The sequence below is a fragment of the Camellia sinensis genome, chromosome 8 (assembly GCF_055761805.1).
Source record: "Camellia sinensis isolate YWXY chromosome 8, ASM5576180v1, whole genome shotgun sequence".
NCBI lineage: Eukaryota > Viridiplantae > Streptophyta > Magnoliopsida > Ericales > Theaceae > Camellia > Camellia sinensis.
In genome coordinates this window covers 12,890,884-12,911,725 of record NC_138968.1, presented here as the reverse complement: position 1 = coordinate 12,911,725, position 20,842 = coordinate 12,890,884, and the positions used below count along the sequence as shown (strand labels likewise).

Genomic DNA, 20,842 nt, shown 5'->3' with positions numbered 1-20,842 from the left:
AAAAAAAAAAGAAATATTATTCTTATAAAAAATTAAATTAATCAAAACAATGTATGTGCATTATTAGATGACATTTGTGTTCAAAATAATAAAAAGTTCATAATCAAAATTATAATTATCATTTTTTTATGACAAATATAATTTAAGCATGTAATTATGGTTGTTTAAATATATATATATATATATATATTTTTTACAAGAACAGTCTTCTTTTTACAAACTATTTGATGTGATTATTGAAATATGTCCTGTGATAATGAGCTCCATGATACCTCCAATTAGTTTTCTTAATTAGAAGTAGTCATTTCCATTTAGAATATAAATTAAGAGCATCTTTCATTGACATTTTTTAAAGCAATTTTAAATTTAATGAAAATTGTTCAATTCATAAAATTAGAATTTGATAAAAATAAAAATAAATTAAGACAATGAAATATTAAAGATAATTTTTTTTCATTAAATTTGATAAAAAGATAAATTTAAGATGAGAGAAAAAAATTAAAAGATTTTGGTGAAAGGGTTTAAATAATTCATATCATATCAAATTTTTTTATACAAATTAAATGAAAAATTGAAGTAAAAAGTTTTATAATAAAAAATAGTGTTTATTACAGTTCCAATCTTAAACTATCACCAACTTATCTATTTAGTTATTGAACTATTGATTGAGTCTATTTAGTCCATAAAATATATAAATCAAAGTCTATGTAATTCCTAAACTATCGATTAAATTTATTAAGTCCCTAAAGTATTTAATTAAAACATATTTAGTACTTGAAAATATTACAAAAATAAAATGTAAATATTATAAATTAGTAAAAGACTCAACCTAATTAAGATTTTAATCTTAAAATTTTATTTTGATTTTAAAATGTGTTTTATTTCATTGTTTAAATTAGTATTAGAGTATGGTTTATCAATTTTGTTAATAAAATTATATGAGTATTAAATATACTAAAGAAGTATAATTATATAATTTAAATAATAACACTTCACTACAAAATAATAATAAAAGAACAAAATAATAGATTAATTAAGTTATAAAAAGAATTTAGTAAAAAACTTTAAAATAATCAATTAAAAATTATAAACAAACTTTGACATATATAATACTGGATAAAGGTAAACACGTAATCATTGTAGAAGATACAAGTAAGAAAATACTATATATAATTATACTTAGCCGCATAAAAGAAATTCATCATAAGAACTGATGTCCACTTTTTAAAGACATAATAAAAATATAAGTTTTTTTTTAAAAAAAATAAAATTTTAATTAAATAGGATCTTTTACTAATTTATGATATTTATAAGTTTATATTTTATTTTTGTAAAACTTTTATGGATTAAATACATTTGAATTAAATATTTTAAGTATTTAAAGCCTTGTTTGACATAACCTATTTTAGTCTATCTTTTTATTTTTTTGAGTCACATCAATTAATATCCCCTCTCTACTTTTCTATATATTTTTTTTATAAAAAATCAAACAGTACACTTATTTAGAACATTCCAAATCACCTCTTAGTAGATTCAATGTTTAAAGGTTAAATAAATTTTAATTTATATACTTTAAAAACTTAGCAGTCCTTGATTAATAATTCAAAGATTGAATACACAATTTAACTATAGTTGAAAAATATAAAATATAATAAATTTAAAAAAATAAATAAACAAAACAACAAAGTCTCGTAAAAAAGTACGCACCTATTGCGTTTTCATAGCATGTCACATGCGCACCTAATCCTAACAGGATTGCTAATGTGCCTCTTTGCTATGTTTGATTGGAAGTTTAGGGGGCGGATTTCATCCGTGAAAATTATCAAATTTTTATTTGGATGTAACGAAATGTTATAAGATTAGTAGTGAAGGGGCTTAGTAATCCCCTATGTAAGAGAATTAGTTTAGGTGAATTTTAAGTGAGATTAAGAAAATAATAAGGAAACTGAGTCTATTTTACATATAAAAAAAAGTATTTTTTTAATTTTTTTTTTTACAAAGTCACCTATTTGTTTTAGTTTTTTTTAATATAGAAATAATTTATTTATTTATTTTGTATAAAAATAATTTAACAATTCCATCACTAATCATCTCCCACACTATCATCAAAATAAACATACTTCTACTTAGTTCATTCACTAATAATTCACACATTAATAATCTCTTCACTAACAATTCTTTTATTAATAATCTTATCTAATTTAATCCGTCAAATAAATGTTGCCTAAAATAAGAATTTTATCTTTAGGCACCGTTTGAGAAGAAGGTTTTCAGGTTTTTTTGGGCTATTTTAGCCACAAAAAATAAAATAAGCTATTTTAACCACAATAAACAAAACATTACATCCAATCCATAATCATTACATTCTTCTCTCACAAAAAAAATCAAAAAAGTTAAAAAGTCAAAAAGCTCTTCCAAAACCAATTTTTTTAACCCAGACTAAAATAACTAAAAAATCAAAAAATTAACCTACTTTTAATTCACACGCTGCTCAGACATGTGTCCTCACAGGATTGCTAATGTGCCTTAAAGGTAAGACTTTTATCTTTAGTTCTTCAGTTCTTTTGTTCACATGCTGTTCGTTTGTGTGGAATTTACCCGTAGGGCGTGCGTACTGTGATTCAGACAATTTAAAAATAAAATTATGAATTAAATAATAATTTGGCAGATTAACAAATAATGATTTGGGTGATTTTGAACAAATTTAAAAATATTTTAACTAGTTATTAAGTATTTATATAATATATAATATTAATTTACATAATATTTTTTTATATATATAACATAAATTAATTTTACATAATATGTTTCATATATAAAACTATTAATTTGTAATAAATTTCACATTTTAAATCTATTTCATACTTATTTTTATTTTAATATTTCATTAAAAGTTTAAAATATATATATATATATATATATATATATATATATATATATATATATATATATATTAATTATAGCGGAATGAAACAATTTTGAAAACAAATTATAAATTTTAAAATTTAATCATCGATTAGCAGATAGAACGGTGTAAATTGATGCGGATCAATACGATTTTAACAAATTGAGCAGTATTTTACACAATCTTACTTACAAAGAGTTTGGGGTTGCTACTCCTGCACACCATGCGCAGCAACAACTATTACGTATCTTATTGGGCCTATTTTAGGGATTAATTTGATATTTTGAACCGTTCACATTTAAAAGATATCGAATAGAATATACCAATAAAAAATTACGTCAATCGGACATCGTTGGTACTTTCATCGAATCACATTTGTATTTTTTTTAAAAAAAAAGATAAATGTAATTTGAAATATAAAACTAATGCAAATGTGATTTGATGAAAGAGATAATGATATCTAATTGACGTAATTTTTTATAAGTATATTCTACTCGGTAACTTTTAAAATGTGAACAGTTTAAATTATCTAATTAGGCCATCTAATTAGTCCATGAAATGGGCCCAATAAGGTGTGCAACAGTTGTTTCTGCGCAACATCAACCCCAATCACACTTACAAGTCATGTTTTGATAATTTAAATTGTTCATTTTGTAGAACCTTTGATGTGTATTATCTAAAAAAAAAAATTAAATTGATCCGATATCGTAATCTATTCAATTTATCACAATTTTTCAAAAAATGACATACATTTAAAAATAAACCATTCATTTTTCTTTTTTTGACAAACACAATAAATTAAATAAATTACGAACATTAAATCAACCTAATTTTCCATGCAGATGACATAGACAAACAACTGTTTAAAATAAATAATTTAAATTATTGAAATTAAAACAATGACAGACCTCACAAGTCCAAACAATACCTTTTAATTGATAGGGTCGCGTGGAGAAGAAGAATTCATATAACCGACCCCATTTGATGAAACTCAAGGCTTAGTTTGGTTTGGTTTTGTTTGATTTAATCTCTCATTGCTATATTAATGTTGTGTTACTATGCATTAGAAATAAATGAATTGTCATATTGCATGGAAATGTATGTAATTTGTGATCATACTCATGAACTAACTATTATTTTAAAAGTGGTAGCTTCCTATGATCTATAAATATGACATGCATGTTTTAACATCAATCAATATGCTAGACAATTCTCCATCCAATTTATTACTCAATCAATGGAAATGAATATACAATGAGATAGTATCTTACTGAAGATATATGCCTGCAATGGACATTTATCAAAACAATCTCATATCCACGAGGTAATAAGCAAATTCATTTTTTAAAAATTCAGGAGTCAACAAGGAAGGATGTCTAGCAAGCATTTGGAGTGCACCAAGCACCTTGAAATTGTGCGAGGACCTGCACAATTTTGGAAACGTGAAACGTTTAAAGATAAAATGAAAGCATGCATAATATTACATAACATGAAAATTGAGGACGACCAAGATGTCAATGATATAGACTTTAATAATGATGCATATGATAAAAGTCCTCCATCAGTGTCACACGAGCACAGATCTGAACTTTATAAATTCATTCAAAGTCATTATCGCATGAGAGATAGACAAATACAATCTAAACCCCAAGTGAACCTAGTTGAGCACTTGTCCGAATAAATTCTGGGGACCTGGAAAGGATCTACCACCTATCTCTGTTAAAATGAAGGCGAGCTGATCTGCTTTGATCAAGCATCAACATGGAGGTTCAGTGGTAAATTCATAGTTGGTCCCATGGTTCATCAGGTTTGTGTAATAAGCATTTTGCTGATGATCCTTCTATAGATAATAAGGTAAACATTTTTTTTTTGTAATTGATTTATAAGACAATGAGATTCCACTCAAGTATGACTATCACACACCAAACAAAAGATGCTGTAAAAATTTAGTAACAATGCCAATAGGTATTAGTAGGACCAATCTTGAGCAGACGATATCAACAATGACAATATTAGCATATTTTTCCAAGATTGATAACAATAACAACAAATAATGCAACGCTACCCAAGACTAATTATACTTAACAATGACAATATTAGCATGTTTTTCCAAAATTTATCAACAATGGCAACAAATAATGCAATGCTATCCAAAACGAATTAAACTTATTCAGGTCTGTCTTAAGCATTGAACACAAACTTATGAAAGCTATGCTATATCAGGATTCACTCACAAATTGGGCAGTGGCAGAACACATGTTTTCAGCACTCTGGTGCACCTCAGCTGGCATCATTCATAGCTCCTATGTTACACGGACTCAGGTGCGGGTATTGGGTGCGGGTACGTATCTAGGGGTCGGGTACTTTAAAATTAAAAATTGAGGATACGTGGATACGGATCCAAACGAGGATACGGGAACGCAGACACGTTAAATATTTAATTTTTAAAATATATTTATTATATAAAGATAAGTTAAATAGTTATTTTTTAAATATATTTATTATTTTTATCTTATGTATTACTTTTATTGATAATTTTTCTGATTTACCTATATAATTTTTTTTACTTTTAATTGACATATATATTATAAATAACAAAAATATAATAAATAAGGAATAAATTTTTTTAATACATATTAATTATTTAATTTATTTTTTAAATAATGTGTTTTTATTAATTTTATTTTATTTTATTTTATATTATATATGTATTTTTTTATTAACTGTTATAAATATAAGTATTATATATTATTTATAATACTTATATATTATATATATTATAAGTAAGTATTATATATTATATATTATATATATTATAAGTATTATATCTTATATCTTCGTATTATATCTTATATCTTCTATTCTATACATATGTATAAGATAAGACAGAGGCGAAAATGACAGAGAAAGAGAGAGAGCGAAGGCGAGAGACGCGATCTGGTCGAAGAGGCGATCGAGTGAGAGACGCGACTGGTTCGAAGGTCATCGAAGTCGACTGCTGCGACTGGTTCAAAGGTCATCGAAGTCGACTGGTTCGAAGTCGCCGATCAGGATCCTCTCGCCGACCAGGTTTCTTTCTCTTCTCCTTTACTCTACGTCTTCTCTTCCATGCCGTATCCACTTCTTCCATGCCATATCCCGTACCCGTACCCGTGTCGTGTCGTATCGACACAGGTACTTCGCCAAAACTGACGAGTCCGTGTAACGTAGCATAGCTCAAATGTAAGATCTAGGAATACAAATGTCAAATAAAAATAGTGACTTCTTTCTTTCACTGAACAAAGTCTTAATATAATCTAAACTGTATCTGGACTATAGCTTGGGGTTTTGCCTTAACTGATTCAAAGATCAGAAGAGTGAGATATGCAGACATTCTGTAATGTTCAGGATTCTATTAAAATGAAGTTAGGCATGAATCTGTTTCTAAAAAGTTTAAACTAGGGAAATTGAAGAAGGGGGGAGGGGTCTTGGCTGTGTGTCACACACTGGCAATGCGAAAGCCTTGACAAAGATATGCAAGTGTGTGTGGCGCTAGTTAACTCCCTTCACTAGTCCGCCAATAATGCTCCAAAGGTTTGCAAAGACAAGCAAACACAATATTAGTTAAGTTGATGAGCCACAAGATTGGAGACAAGCCACAAAATAGCAATCAACTTGCTGGAATTAATGTAAGCAACAATTGAAAGGCTTTGCACAATGTAAAGGCAAAATGAACTTTTCATTACTCAAAAGAAGGCATTACAAGAGTTGAACAATGCACTAAAAGTGCTACAAAAGTTGCCTTACTATAAGCTAGGTTGAGACACATTAAAGGCACAAGTGGGTCTGGTTCAACACTTGGGTACCCCCTCCTTATATATAGGTTGTTAAGCCATTTCCTAGCTGGCAGGAGGAAACATCTGCTATGTTTGAGGAGTCATAATGGATTTTTAATAATTCTACAAAAATAGAAAAATTACAACTCTTGGACTCAAAACACCTTTAATACTAAGGTATTTACATAAAAATTTACAAGGCAAAAAGATTACATTTGACCCTCTAAAAGTTGGCCTAAAGTTGTTACTTGGTGGCTAGCTTGCCTCATGACATGTCTTCGACTATCTTGCACAATGCCTTGGTCCATTGCTTGCACTTGCACCAACAACTTCTTAGGCATGTCTTTGGCTCTCCCAAAGGGCACAAATGTGTGTGGCATCAAGGTGTTGACCCTTGGATAGGCGCACCTTGATAGTCTCCCCCACTTGAACGGTCGACACTCTCGACGACTTGGCCCAATAAGCATCAATCTCGTCTTGAAAAGCCGACAAGTCTGTCACCCGTTCCCAGCTGATTTCTTCATCTTCAAGGGCTTTCCATTTCACCAAGTATTGCCTTTGTTTCTTCTTAGAAACCATTTTCACCCGATCGGCCAAGATAAATTCAATAGACCTTTTCCTTGCTTTGGCTATGATGGTTTGGCATTTCTGCTCATTTCGGGTTGGATCTTCCTTGTCTGGATAGTAAAGCTTCAAATAACTTACATGGAAAACCGGATGCACATTCAACCAAGATGGAGCATCTATCTTGTAAGCACACTTGCCAATTCTCTTCAGAATGGTTACCGGTCCCTCATACTTGCGCACTAGCCTTCTGTCTCTTCCCCTCATGAACTTGCATTGCTCAGGGTTGAGTTTGACAAGAACTTGATCCCCGGCTCTAAATTCAAGTGGCCTCCACTTTTCATCAGCCTATTTCTTCATTTTACTTGTTGCTTTCTCAAGATAGGCACGAGTAATGTCATAGTTTCTCTTCCATTCCTTAGCAAATTGGTAAGCCCTGGGAGACTTTCCTTCATAAGGTCCATCCACTGTGTGGGGCAACAGTGGCTGCTGGCCATTCACTATCTCAAAAGCACTCTTGCGCGTGGAGCTACTCTTTTGAGAGTTCAGGCATAACTGTACTACATCAAGAAGTTGCACCCAATTTCGTTGATTGGCATTGACAAAATGGCGCAAATACTCCTTGAGCATACAATTGAAGCGTTTTGTTTGCCCATCCGTCTCCGGATGGTAGCTTGATGAAGTATTAAGTTGTGACCCAAGAAGCTTGAATAACTCTGTCCAGAAGTTGCCAACAAAGCGTGTATCTCGATCACTAACAATATTTTTAGGCACACCCCAATACTTAACAATGTGCTTGAAGAAGAGTTGGGAAGTCTCCTCCGCTGAAACATACTTTGGGGCAGCGACAAAGGTGGCATATTTGGAGAACCGGTCCACAATAGTCAAGATAGTCCCGATATCTCCCACTTTAGGCAATCCAGTGATGAAGTCAAGTGATACACTTTCCTACGGACGTTTAGGCACGGGCAAAGGTTCAAGTAAGCTTGCTTTCTTCTTATGCTCAACCTTGTCTTGCTGGCAAGTGAGACAAGTGCGGACATAATCTTCCACATCATCACGCATTTGGGGCCAATAATATCTTTGTTTCACCAAGGCCAAAGTTCGCTCCCACCCCGGATGTCCTGCCCAAAGTGTATCATGGTACTCCCTAAGAAGTGTCTTTCTCAAGTCACCAGCCCTGGGTACAAATATGTGGTTGCCTGTTGTCATAAGAAGTCCATCTTGCCCCCAAAATTGGCGAGTCTTGCCCCTTTTGACAAGATTCATAAGATTCTCCGCCATAACATCCTTATCTAGATGAGCCTTGATTTTCTCCTTGAGGCTGGTTGAAATAGAAGTAAATGAACATACATGATGGCACACGGCAAGCTCTGCCTTCCTGCTTAGTGCATCAGCAACATGGTTGGTGGCACCGGCCTTGTATTCTAAGGCAAAATCAAACTCTGCCAACTTCTCTTGCCACCGTGCTTGTCGTGCGCTTAGCTTGGGCTGTGTTAAGAAATGACTAACCGCTGTGTTGTCAGTCTACACAACAAACCTTAAGCCCAAGATGTAGTACCTCCAAGTCCTCAGACAATGCACTATTGCAAGCAACTCTTTCTCATGAGCTGGATATCTCCGTTCAGCATCATTGAGCTTCCTACTTTCATAGGCAATTGGGTGACCATCCTGCAAAAGAACACCATCGGCAATTGGGTGACCATCCTGCAAAAGAACACCACCTAAAGTAAAATCAGATGAATCAATTTGTATCTCAAATGCTTTACCTAAGTCTGGTAAAGCGAGAACAGGATCTCTTGACATAGCTTTTTTCAAGGCTTGTTGGCACTCCTCTGCCCAAACATGTGGCTTGCCCTTCTTTAACAACTTTGTCAATGGGGAAGCTAGTCTTGAGTAGCCTTCAACAAACTTGCGATAATAATTAGCCAATCCAAGGAATGACCGCAGCTCTGAGACATTTGCAGGTGGCTGCCACTCTTGAATAGCCTTGACCTTCTCTTGGTCCATTTTGATGCATCCATGCTCAACAATGTGCCCTAGGAACTTAATCCTCTCTTGGGCAAAAGAACACTTCTCTAGCTTGACATAAAGCTTGTGCTCTCTCAACTTGGTAAGGGCCTTCTGAAGATGCTCCACGTGCTCTTCTAAAGTGGAGCTATAAATTACAATGTCATCCAAATATACTACCACGAATTGGTCCCGATACTCTTGAAAAACTTCATTCATCATGGTGCAGAATGTTGCTGGGGCATTGGTCAAGCCAAATGGCATGACAAGAAACTCATAAGAGCCATAACGAGTAACACAAGTAGTTTTAGGCTCGTTTCCCTCGGCAATTCTTACTTGATAGTACCCCGATCGAAGATCTAGCTTTGTGAAATACCTCGCTTTGCTCAATTGATCAAATGAATCTGCAATGAGAGGAAGGGGATACTTGTTCTTGATGGTCAGCTTGTTGAGTGCTTGATAATCCACACATAAGCGAAGACTACCATCATGCTTCTTTTGAAATAAGACAGATGCACTAAATGGGGCCTTAGATGGCCTGATGCAGCCTACTTCCAATAACTCTGTAAGCTGCTTCCTTAACTCATTCAACTCAGGAATAGCCATTGCATATGGTACACGAGCTGGTGGTTTTGCCCCTGGCACTAACTTGATAGCATGATCCACACCTCGGCGTGGAGGCAACTCCTTAGGCAACTGTTCAGGCATAACATTTGCAAATTGCCTTAAGACCTTCTTGATTGCGGTTGGGACAGGAGTAGATTCAAGAGCTTCATTTAACTTCAATGCAGCAACCCAAGTTTGCTCACCATGCCTAACACCCCTCTTGAGTTGCATAGCTGAGACAAACCGGTCACTGTTGTTGGTGGCCATAACAGGAATGAGACATGGCCTATCCCCTATGACACACATACTATTAGACTAAGGCATGACTGCCGTCTTTGTGCTTCTCAAGAAATCCAACCCAAGGATGGCTTGGAAGTCATCCATGGGTATTGCGGTGAAATCCACTCTTCCTTCCCAAGTACTGACCTTCAAATGAACAGATTTGCAACGCCATAGATAGGCTGCGCTGCCGAGTTAACCACCTTGATGTGGCTGCCATCCTTCTCTAAAGATAGCCCAAGTCTTTCAACTTCAGTCCCCGCAACAAAGTTATGGGTGGCCCCGGTGTCAATCAACGCACAAAGGGGCTTCCCATTGAGTTTTACATCCACAAACATCAAACCTTTGTTGGATGACTTGTTCTTGTTCAACTTGCCTGATGATTCCCCACTATACATGGGTTTCTTCCCTTTGCCTTCATCTTTAGACTCCACAAGTTGTTTGGGATCTGAATGCTTGCCCACTTTGCCACTCTTGGCATTCTTCTTAGGCCTCCCTGTAGAAGCCCTTTTCTCCATGGCATTCATCATATGAAAGGCTCCCACGCTAGAGCCAGCTGCCTTAGAACCCTTGCCACTTCGCTTAGACCGCACATCTTCTTCCTCGCTGTCATCATCACTTGGTTGAGAGACATGGTCAGACAGTTGCTAGAGCATTCAAGGCACGCTTTTGTGGACATTCAGATAACCGGTGTGGCCCATTGCATAAGAACAAGAGATAGGGCCTTTTGTTTTGTTTGTAGAGAATTGTTGAGGGGCTTTTGCCTTGTCACCATAGCTCTTCTGTTGCCATTGTCCTCCACCCGAATGGGTTTTGGATGTAGAAGTGTTGGCTCCCCCACTCTTAGGTTTGCCATAGCCTTGGGACTTTCCACCTCCCCTACTCTTGCGCGGGGAACCACTATCCCGTTGCTTAGGTTTGGCGTAGTCCGTAAGGCATTCAGCTGCTGTTTGTGCATGGGCTAAATCTTGCACTCTTTGCCTTGGAAGTTCAACTCTGGCCCATGGCTTCAATCCCTCAAGAAAGAAGAGAGCTTGTCTTTCTCTGACATATCTTTGGTGTCTAGCATAAGCCCAGAGAATTCTTTCACATAATCTCTTATAGTGCCGGTGTGCTTGAGATCCCACAAAGCACGCCGGGCATTATACTTAACATTTTCAGGGAAGAATTGGAGCTTAAGTTCATGCTTAAGTTCCTCCCAAGTCTCAATTCTGCATAAGCCGCGTTGTATCTCATCATGTTTAGTCCGCCACCATAACTTGGCATCACCGGACAAATACGTTGTGGCCATAGAAATCCTTGTCTCCTCAGCATCGGCTTTCACAGCTTTGAAGTATTGCTCTATATCAAAAAGAAAGTTGTCTAACTCCTTGGCATCTCGGGCGCCACCGTAGGCACGGGGCTCGGGCACACGCGCCCTAGTGAATTCTATGCCACCACTAGGTGCATTGCCAAAGGCACGGGTAAGAACACCAACCCGGCCACTGAGGTCTTCAATCGCCAGCCTGAGTTCAGTGACAACATCCTCAAAATCATGCCCTTGAGTAGGGCCATGAGTTTGCTCAATATCATAAACCCGTTGCTCAAGGGTTGCTAATGAAGCCGCCATGGCCTCCATGTTGTCCATACGCTGCTCCAAGAGCTCAATTCTCTCCCTTTGTGTGGGTTGACGGTTGCCAGTACCCTTCATTTAGAAAGTCAATAATAGAGAAAGCCAATAGACTGAGCTCTGATACCAACTGTCACACACTGGCAATACGGAAGCCTTGACAAAGATATGCAAGTGTGTGTGGCGCTAGTTAACTCTTTTCACTAGCCTGCCAATAATGCTCCAAAGGTTTGCAAAGACAAGCAAACACAATATTAATTAAGTTGATGAGCCACAAGATTGGAGACAAGCCACAAAATAGCAATCAACTAGCTAGAATTAATGTAAGCAACAATTGAAAGGCTTTGCACAATGTAAAGGCAAAATGAACTTTTCATTACTCAAAAGAAGGCATTACAAGAGTTGAACAATGCACTAAAAGTTCTACAAAAGTTGCCTTACCATAAGCTAGGTTGGGGTACATTAAAGGCACAAGTGGTCTGGTTGAACACTTGGGTACCCCCTCCTTATATATAGGTTGTTAACATCCACTATGTTTGAGGAGTCATAATGGATTTTTAATAATTCTACAAAAATAGAAAAATTACAACTCTTAGACTCAAAACACCTTTAATACTAAGGTATTTACATAAAAATTTACAAGGCAAAAATATTACATTTGATCCTCTAAAAGTTGGCCTAAAGTTGTTACTTGGTGGCTAGCTTGCTTCATGGCATGTCTTTGACTATCTTGCACAATGCCTTGGGCCATTGCTTGCACTTGCACTTGCACTTGCACCAACAACTTCTTAGGCATGTCTTTGGCTCTCCTAAAGGGCACAAATGTGTGTGGCATTAAGGTGTCGACCCTTGGATGGGCGCACCTTGACACTGTGCCAAGGAGATGGGAGAATTGTAGATAGGTATGGGTTTGACATGTACACAGTGACGGAGATGCAGAGAAAGTCCAAGGGGAAACTCAGAATGGGGAAGGAGTTCCATCAATATCCAAGCACCACAGTAAATTCAACCCCCTATATAGATGATTCTCCACTTCGTGATCTTTCAATACTTTTCAGGATGGGGAGGTGAGGTGAGGAGACGGAGAAAGGAAAATAAAGGGTTTTTTGGGTTGCATAAAGAGGGGGAGGAGAGAGATGGTGTTCCATACCTTGATCGGGGAGAGATGATGGACGAATCTGAAGGAGGGAGGTGCTCTTCTGAAATGGCTTGGGCTGCAGAGATCTTGAGGAAGGGAATTGCTTTTTTATGCAGCTGGATTTCACAGAAGGTTCAATGTACTCTTTGGAGAGCCTCAAAGGCTCTTCAAACCTAGCCAGCAAGGAAGGACTTTGATAAAATAGCCAGCCTGTTGGAAGGAGAAAAATGAACTGAGGGTAGCTAACATACCCAATTTGACTAGAATTGATAATGTCAAAGAAACAATCATAGATTTTGGATTTGATAACTTGACAAGAATTGTTAATGTCAAAGTAACAATTCATGCCATTGTGGAGGCTCCTGGTGACCAACCAGGTTGATTTCCAGGCCAACTCGAACAGATCTTATTGCTGCTTTAGATAAATGAGATTTTACAAAAATAAGCATTAATTAAAAAGACCACGGGGCATTTGAAACATAGAACCATAAATTCAAAATCCTTGCATGTATATCTATTCATCTAAAGCCAAGCTAAAATGATAGAGATTATCCATCCGAAACAACTACACGAACTGATTGTTACATCTTATAAAATGTCTAAACATATGATATCATCTGTATTTTGATTTGCATCAAGCAACTACAAAGATATTGAATCTGATATATTCCACTCTAAGTTCTTCTAAATCACATTTCCAACATACACAGAGTTACTTCCTAAAAGGGACGCAATCGATTAGACATCAACTGTACAATACCTGGCTCACAAAATTTCGTTATAAAATGATTTTAACAAATGGATGCAGTTGTAGAGAATTTCAATAAAGCACAAATCATCACTGCCAAACTGAAAGATTGTCTAATACAGCTACAAAAGGGAACGTAAATTCTGTTACATAGATACTGAAATTTTTTGAGTTTTGGGGCCAAATGCAACAGCAACCACATGATCAAGCAAATATGAGTCTAGCATTTAACAAATTTCATTTCCAGTAAATTGTTCAATGTCAATAACGAATTTTGGGTTTTGTCAACCATAATTGTCTATAAATCTACCCATAATTTAAAATGTAATTATATCCACCTTACATCAATGATAACCAGAAATATTTGCACTTTAATTACAACATTTGCTCTTAAGATAACAGTAAAAAAAAACAATTTACCACAGTAGTTACAGTCTCCTTATGCCAACAATCACAGTATGAAATAAACGATCCAGAAAATTTTACCGTGTGCATTGGACAACTGAGATGATGAATGCCAAAGAATCACAAGGAAAAAAAAATCTGTGAACTGCTGCCAGAAACACATGGAAACAACATGTTCTAAAAGAATCCTACTTCATCAGCCCTCTCCCCCTAAAAAACAAAAAAGAATGTCTTACTACGCAACAAAAAACAAAATCAATTACAAAGCCATTAAATTATGAAATACAAAATTTTACTACACGTAAATTCTACCATAAGAATAGAAAGCATGCTTCAAAAGGACCTCGCCAACATCAAGTTCGATACAATCAAAATGGGAAAAAATAGCATATAATATATATATATATATATATATATAAGGAAAATGCAAACATATTAGTGTGGCTCCCAAACTCTAAAGCAATATCTGAAATTACCATCCCCAAAATCTACACCCATTAATTAGCAGCACAACAGCTATGAAAAGTAAACAGAAGTTTGTATGTAGACACATGGGAGAAGAGCTAAGTTTAAGTGTTTGTGCTTCATAGACGAAAGTCGAAAACCAACATTGGTCCAGCTGAAGTTGATAGGTCTTTAACGCCTGAGGTGGGCAAAAAATTGTATCCCTCACATATTACTTACAATCATTTCTTTAAATCTTCTAAAAGGACATATTCTGCTAAACGCTTAATGACTAGATTACTTCATGAGTTTCTAGTTGGCTCCATCACTTTCCAATAAGGTAAAACTTCTTCCACCATCACACTGACAACCTCTTATTGTAGAGATTTCGTGCCGGTGGCTGAATAATTGCATTTTGGGTGGTTTCAACTTGCTCATTTGCTAGAAGGCCTTAGTTATGTTTAGAATCAACTTCTCTCAGTTATGTTCATTTTTGGTTGCTTCATTCTGGGGGATGGCTTGTCTTTACCTTGCATCAATTTTGTTTCACCCTTTTTGCAATTTCAATCTGATACAACCATTTAAAATGGATGCAAATCCCGTTTTATCAATACTGAAAATTGTCTTCAGGACAAAGCTAAGACGCATGCACACGGACACAAGCACAACTTTGACATGCCAACAAAGAAATTTTTCCAAAAACAAAAGTAGGACACCACATGTGAAGGACGCAGAAAGTACATAAATTATATGTTTATTATATGCTATATATAATTATTTTATGCCATGCTTATGAGTATTTAATTCAAAGATAATAACAAAATGTAACATAATACTAATTTTAAAATCCAGATACAATAGAAATGTTAGTTTCCTAATTGTCTAAACTAAAGCATGTTTAAGTCTAGAAAATTTTAGAAAATAGTAGGTGGACATGTTTGGATGTGTTCGACGGGTGTTGAAAAGTGTGAGACGAGTGTCATGTTAGTATCTGGCACAATATGCAACCTTCTTAGAAGTGTCGGTACTTGTTAGGGACAAATCTAACATTCTTTTAATGATTAAGTAAGAATAAGGAGCTAGGGTTGAAATGGATTTCTAAGAGTAAGTTAGGCCAAGGAATTTCAAGGGTTTTTCTTTTCCATGGTCAATTATGATTTTTCTATAAAATCTATGCATCATTTAAAATGAAATTTTATCTAACTCGCATATGATAGCCATATAGAAATGTTTGCAAATGTACAACAACATTCTATATTACATTCCACAATGTTCACCTAAGAAGCACGGGCACGAACACCGACACAGATGAGCACACAAACAGAGACACGATCATTTCAAAAAAATTGGGAGGGATATAGCAGGGTCGCAATAATAATAATAATATTTTTTTGTATATTTTTATTTGCTATGTAGTTTAACATTATATTCATAAATAATGAAAATTTTAAAAAATTAATACTAATGTAATAATAATAATAATATATCACTCTAAAACTAACTCTATTGTTTGTATTATTTATAAATGATCTATTAATTATTTAGTCTAAGCAAATGGTAACAAACATTTAATATCCATCATCCATTAAAAGCACTAAAGAAGAAAGAAAAAAAAACTAGCTAATGTGTCCTCTAGCGTGTCCCTTAAAAACAAATTAATTAAATAAAAAGAAACACCATGTGGGGTGTCCCCATGACCGACACCACTACAACACCTGATTTGGAGTGTCAGTGCTTCTTAGATGTTCACTACACCTAAAATCTACCATAACAATAAAAGTAGGTTTCAAAATGATTACAATCAAAAGGAGAAAAAATGGTGTGTTGCAATGGGAAAAATAAAGGAAATGCTAACATACCACCAACTGTTGTCAGGCATGAAAGTATCTTGAATGAGCATCACTACAATATCAACACCCAATTAGAATGATAGCCATAAAAATCAAATAGAAGTAAAAATATGGGCGAGAGAAGAGCCCCACGGCATAACCTTGGGCCCACTCAAGGCTAATAGGTCCTAACTATAAGACACGTGAGCCATAGATGATACCAGGTTAGTCTGTTAAATTTGTAATAGTGTTGTGAAAAGCACGCTTAGGCAAAACCCTTAGCGAGAAGGGACTCAAGTTGACCCTATGGTGCATATAATGGCTTGAATAGTGAGCCGACACCTAGGTGAGAAAAGTGAGCGCATTAGGCTGTAGTGCGAGGCGCCATCCATTTTGTTGACTTTTATAATTGTACCAAATATTTAACAGACCTTTTGATAGCCCTAACTATAAATATTTGTGAGCTGTAGCAGAACACCAATGTTTCTAAAGAAATGAAAGAAGCACAAAGTCTCAAACCTTCAACGTTGATCACCACACCAACTCTGATCTCCAACACAACAGAGTGTGTTCTTCTCACTTCTTCGCACTTTGTCTTCTTCTTTCTTCGGCCTTTCTTTTTATTTTTTTCTAGAATTCATTTTTTGGGGCATTCTGCAGCCTGGGCAGATTGCAACAGTAAATGCATAGTGAGTTCTTATTTTTTTATAATTTTTGAAATGTTGCCTTCTTAATTCAGCCAGAAACTTGATTTTTCCTTTTACTTTTTTCAGAATTCATTTTGCTGTAGTCCATTGATGAGAAAAGTGAATGATTGCTGAGAAAAAAAATATCATTGATAAGGTACAACTATTGCATTAATGTTTACAATTTTGAATCGTGTGCTGCTATGCTTTTGACCAGCTGGGACCTTGTCATTCAATCACTTACAGTTCTGTTGGATCCTCATCAGTTACAGCTTTGATAAGGTGTAATTTTGTTGAATTGTATGGTTACTTTGCAATAGTTTATACTGAATTGTATTGTTGCTTATCTGAATTGCTGCCATTTTGCTGAATTATATGGTTGCTTTGTGGCTGTAATTTTGCTAGAATAATTAATATTGCTGAATTATTTTTCAAAATGATCTTGATTTGAATATTCTTAACAATGAGTCGGTTTATTGATTTTTAATAATTGATTAGATGTTGTAGTCATGCAAAAGTAATAGATAAGATCTGGGATGGCAATATGCAGACGGTAAATCCCCAAAATTTGTCTAAGTTTGTTCACAATTTTTACGAAAAATAAATGAAGAGTGTTTACCAGCCAGTTCAAACAACATATTCCCGGTGGTTATAAAATGTGGTTGCTTGTAAAAGGTGTCCATCTCATGTAAAGATAAAATTAGAGACTATATAACCAAGAAAGTCAAGCAAAGGAACAATTGAACTTGTTGCCCGATTGTGATGAGATGGATGCCGATGAGGAAGGATGATGATATTGTTAATAGTAATCAACATGGCAAAAGGCCCTTGGTTGCCCCTAGCCAAGGTTCCACTGCTTAAAAGGAAGAATGATGTTTAGGGTCTTATAATTGGTGAAAGTTGTAGACATACATGTTGTCTGCCTTGTGTTTTGCTGCTCAATGGTATTTGGAAATGTTTGATTTTGTTGGATGCTTAATGGTTTTAATGGATATTTGGATATGTTGGAATTGGATGTACCTTGTTTTGAAAATTTGTAAGTTTTTTTGCCTATGTTCTATATTTTTTTTTATAAATATCTTTACTGTTCGCGTCACTTTGATGAAGCCTTCGCCTCTCACTTTGGCATTAGAATACCTACTCACCTCAGCTCGCTTATAACCTCCAAAAACACTGAATTTTGGAGTAAATGAAAAAGCCCATACTATTCTTATAATACTAATTCTACAACAAGGGCATGTTGAAAATAAAGGTTGTAAGCATTTGGTATTGACTTCTTTCATTTTTGTTGTAGCTTGACATCATGATACATTTATCCCAATGAGTCATTCTGGATTTTTTTTTTTTAATCTGAAAATTTATTTATTTATTGTTTGAGCTCGGCAAAAATGGCAGTGGGGTACAAATAATTACAGAAATAAAAAGAACAGAAGAGTGAAAATGAATAGGTACGTAAAAGGATGCTTACACCACCAAGCCACCACGGAAAAACTTCAATCCAGAAGCCAAGTAAGATTGGCACGACAGGATAGAGACCTCCAAGGGAATAATTCCATTCACTGGGTGAAAGTTTTCAGTGGTAACTCGAAGCTTCATACAGTGAAGGCGAGAAATATAGTCATCTTTGGACTCCGAAATCTTCATACGCCTGTGCGGCAACACAGAAACCCACAACAAGCAAAACATGTCGCCACCTAGATGAGCCAAGCGTGGAGGAGTGTCAACATCTCGTACTCCAAAATGCTCCCCATGGTCATGGATAGGGAAATTGCCCACAAACCACATTGACGTCACTAAATCATATCCAACTAGGCTTAGATCATGGACTGAATACCAATACAACTTACTGTCAACAGCCAAAGCTGGCCCTGTTAACACATTTGGGCCAAACTTTGGGCATATTTTAAACTCTTGTTTTTCCCACTTTTTGGCATTTACTTGGTAGATTTGGAGACCATCCCCAGGTGAACCCACCACAATACATGGATTGGGGAACTCTCCAGCGGCTGAGAATATACTGTCAACCTTAACGGGACAACTTGGAGGGTCAGGTAGAGATTCCCATGTATTTAGGCTCGGGTCGTAAGCCATGACCCACGGTTTATGTCTCTCCAACTCCATGTTTTGAGAATATGAGTTGCCGAGCTCTTCACCTGCTGGGCTTATTTCAAGCCATGTAGAGCCAAATAGACTGTCGTCGGGAGCCATAGCCATGGGGAACGATAACGGCCTCTCCAAATCCATCTTTTGAGAGGGCAAACACGGGTTGGGGCCCTCTTCATCCAGTGAAGATTTGTTGTCCCGTAGTGACAGCCTCTCCAAATCCATCTTTTGAGAGGGAAAACATGGGTTGGGGACCTCTTTAGCTCCTGAGAATATTTCATCAAGGTTAATACATGGGGGGCTCGGTAACGAGTCACCAGCTTTTACGCTCAAGTCGTAAGCCATGGCAAACAGCGATTCCCTCTCCAACTCTCCCTTTTTGGATCGAAACCCACCCAGGCAATAAAACTTGCCGGCAAGAACAAAAGTATGAGCCAACACAGCAATCTGATTAGGCATTTGAGGAACTCTCTCCCATTTCGACCTAGTACTAACTAGATCAATTCGATCCACTCGATTGCTTTCGTTTTTAACAGACGATCCTCTCCAATCACCAGTCCAATCATCAAGAATATATAATGTCAAACCCAAAATTGACCAACCTAGAATCCAATCCATATTGGCAGTGACTTTAGGTTTGAGATTTACAAGTCCGGATTCATCGTCATCGTGAAAAGGAACACGGTAGTTAATGTATTTAGCAGGAGGAGGAGTTTGGTTGTGTCGAATATCATCGGAGACATCAAAAGTGTACCACTCATACTTATCGACTGTATATACACAGATACATACGAATTTACCTGGTAAAGAAGCACCAGAGGACGATGACGATTGTAAGATCGACGACGACGACGACGACGACGACGACGATTGTAAGGTTGATGACGAAGATGAGGATTTCTTTACGTTTTTTCGCAATAAATTTCGGATAGGATGTCTGAAGTAGCGAGGGAAGGCATTACCTTCCATTAAAACCAAATTTTGATGAAAACCTAAGATAGGGTTTGGTTTTCGCAAGAAGCAGAATTGCAGATCTAAAGGAGAAGAAGATTATTGATAAGAAAGTATTCATTGTTGCGGAGGGACCACGTCACTTATTAGTCACGCGGTCTCGCTGTCTGCCGTTTCAACATGTAACTGTTGTTGGAGAAGTTATTGACTTGTTGGATAGAATTGTTGGAAAGTATTTATACCTTATGCTTTAACAGTTTATAGTTTATAATTATAAATGTAAGTTATTTTTGATTTATAAATTAAACATCTTCTATCTCACTTAAAGAATAAGTTAATTTTTGACTTACAAAAAGCTATAAGTTATATTGTTAAGCTAAACCAAACACATCAAAATAATTTAAATTAAGCTGAAAGCTGAAATAAGCATCCCACAATGTTGTGATCGGTAAAGAAGGGAGGTAACAAATGATTTTGTGTCGGTTTAGAGAATGTTATGATTTTGGCCTATCTTGATAAGTGAGTTGAAAAGTTGATTTTTTTTTTTAAATGTGTAAAAAATAGTGATGTGATGTAATTTAAAAAAATTTAAAACTTTATTCTCAAAATAGGCTTTTGTGGTGGTATAAGAAAATTATTTAATTTGTGGTAAGTGTTGAGATTGCAAGGAGGACTGTAATATATGATTTTGGGTTTGTTTAGAGGAAGTTGTGATTTTGTGTTGGTTATTGAGAAGTTATTTTGTGATGT

The 20,842-nt window shown here is 35.6% G+C and overlaps 1 protein-coding gene across 9 annotated transcripts; it reads right to left on the bottom strand.

The window, feature by feature from the left end:
- Positions 1-4,105: 4,105 nt before the first annotated feature.
- Positions 4,106-20,301, bottom strand: LOC114258356 (uncharacterized). Of its 9 annotated transcripts, none has more exons than XR_003627937.2 (5): positions 18,507-20,284; positions 16,872-17,013; positions 16,383-16,425; positions 14,161-14,289; positions 4,106-4,329 (listed from the first exon to the last, which is right to left on the bottom strand). XR_003627937.2 is itself a non-coding variant. In XM_028198320.2 (3 exons), the coding sequence occupies exons 1-2, from the start codon at positions 20,108-20,110 to the stop codon at positions 16,395-16,397; spliced, it is 1,635 nt and encodes a 544-aa protein (XP_028054121.2). In that variant the 5' UTR covers positions 20,111-20,293; the 3' UTR covers positions 13,890-14,289; positions 16,383-16,394. The 9 variants fall into 9 exon arrangements, 1 of the variants encoding a protein (XP_028054121.2); XR_003627933.2 differs by lacking the exon at positions 16,872-17,013 and adding an exon at positions 12,939-13,136; XR_003627931.2 differs by lacking the exon at positions 16,872-17,013 and having other exon boundaries at positions 18,507-20,301.
- Between the last annotated feature and the right edge of the window lie 541 nt (positions 20,302-20,842).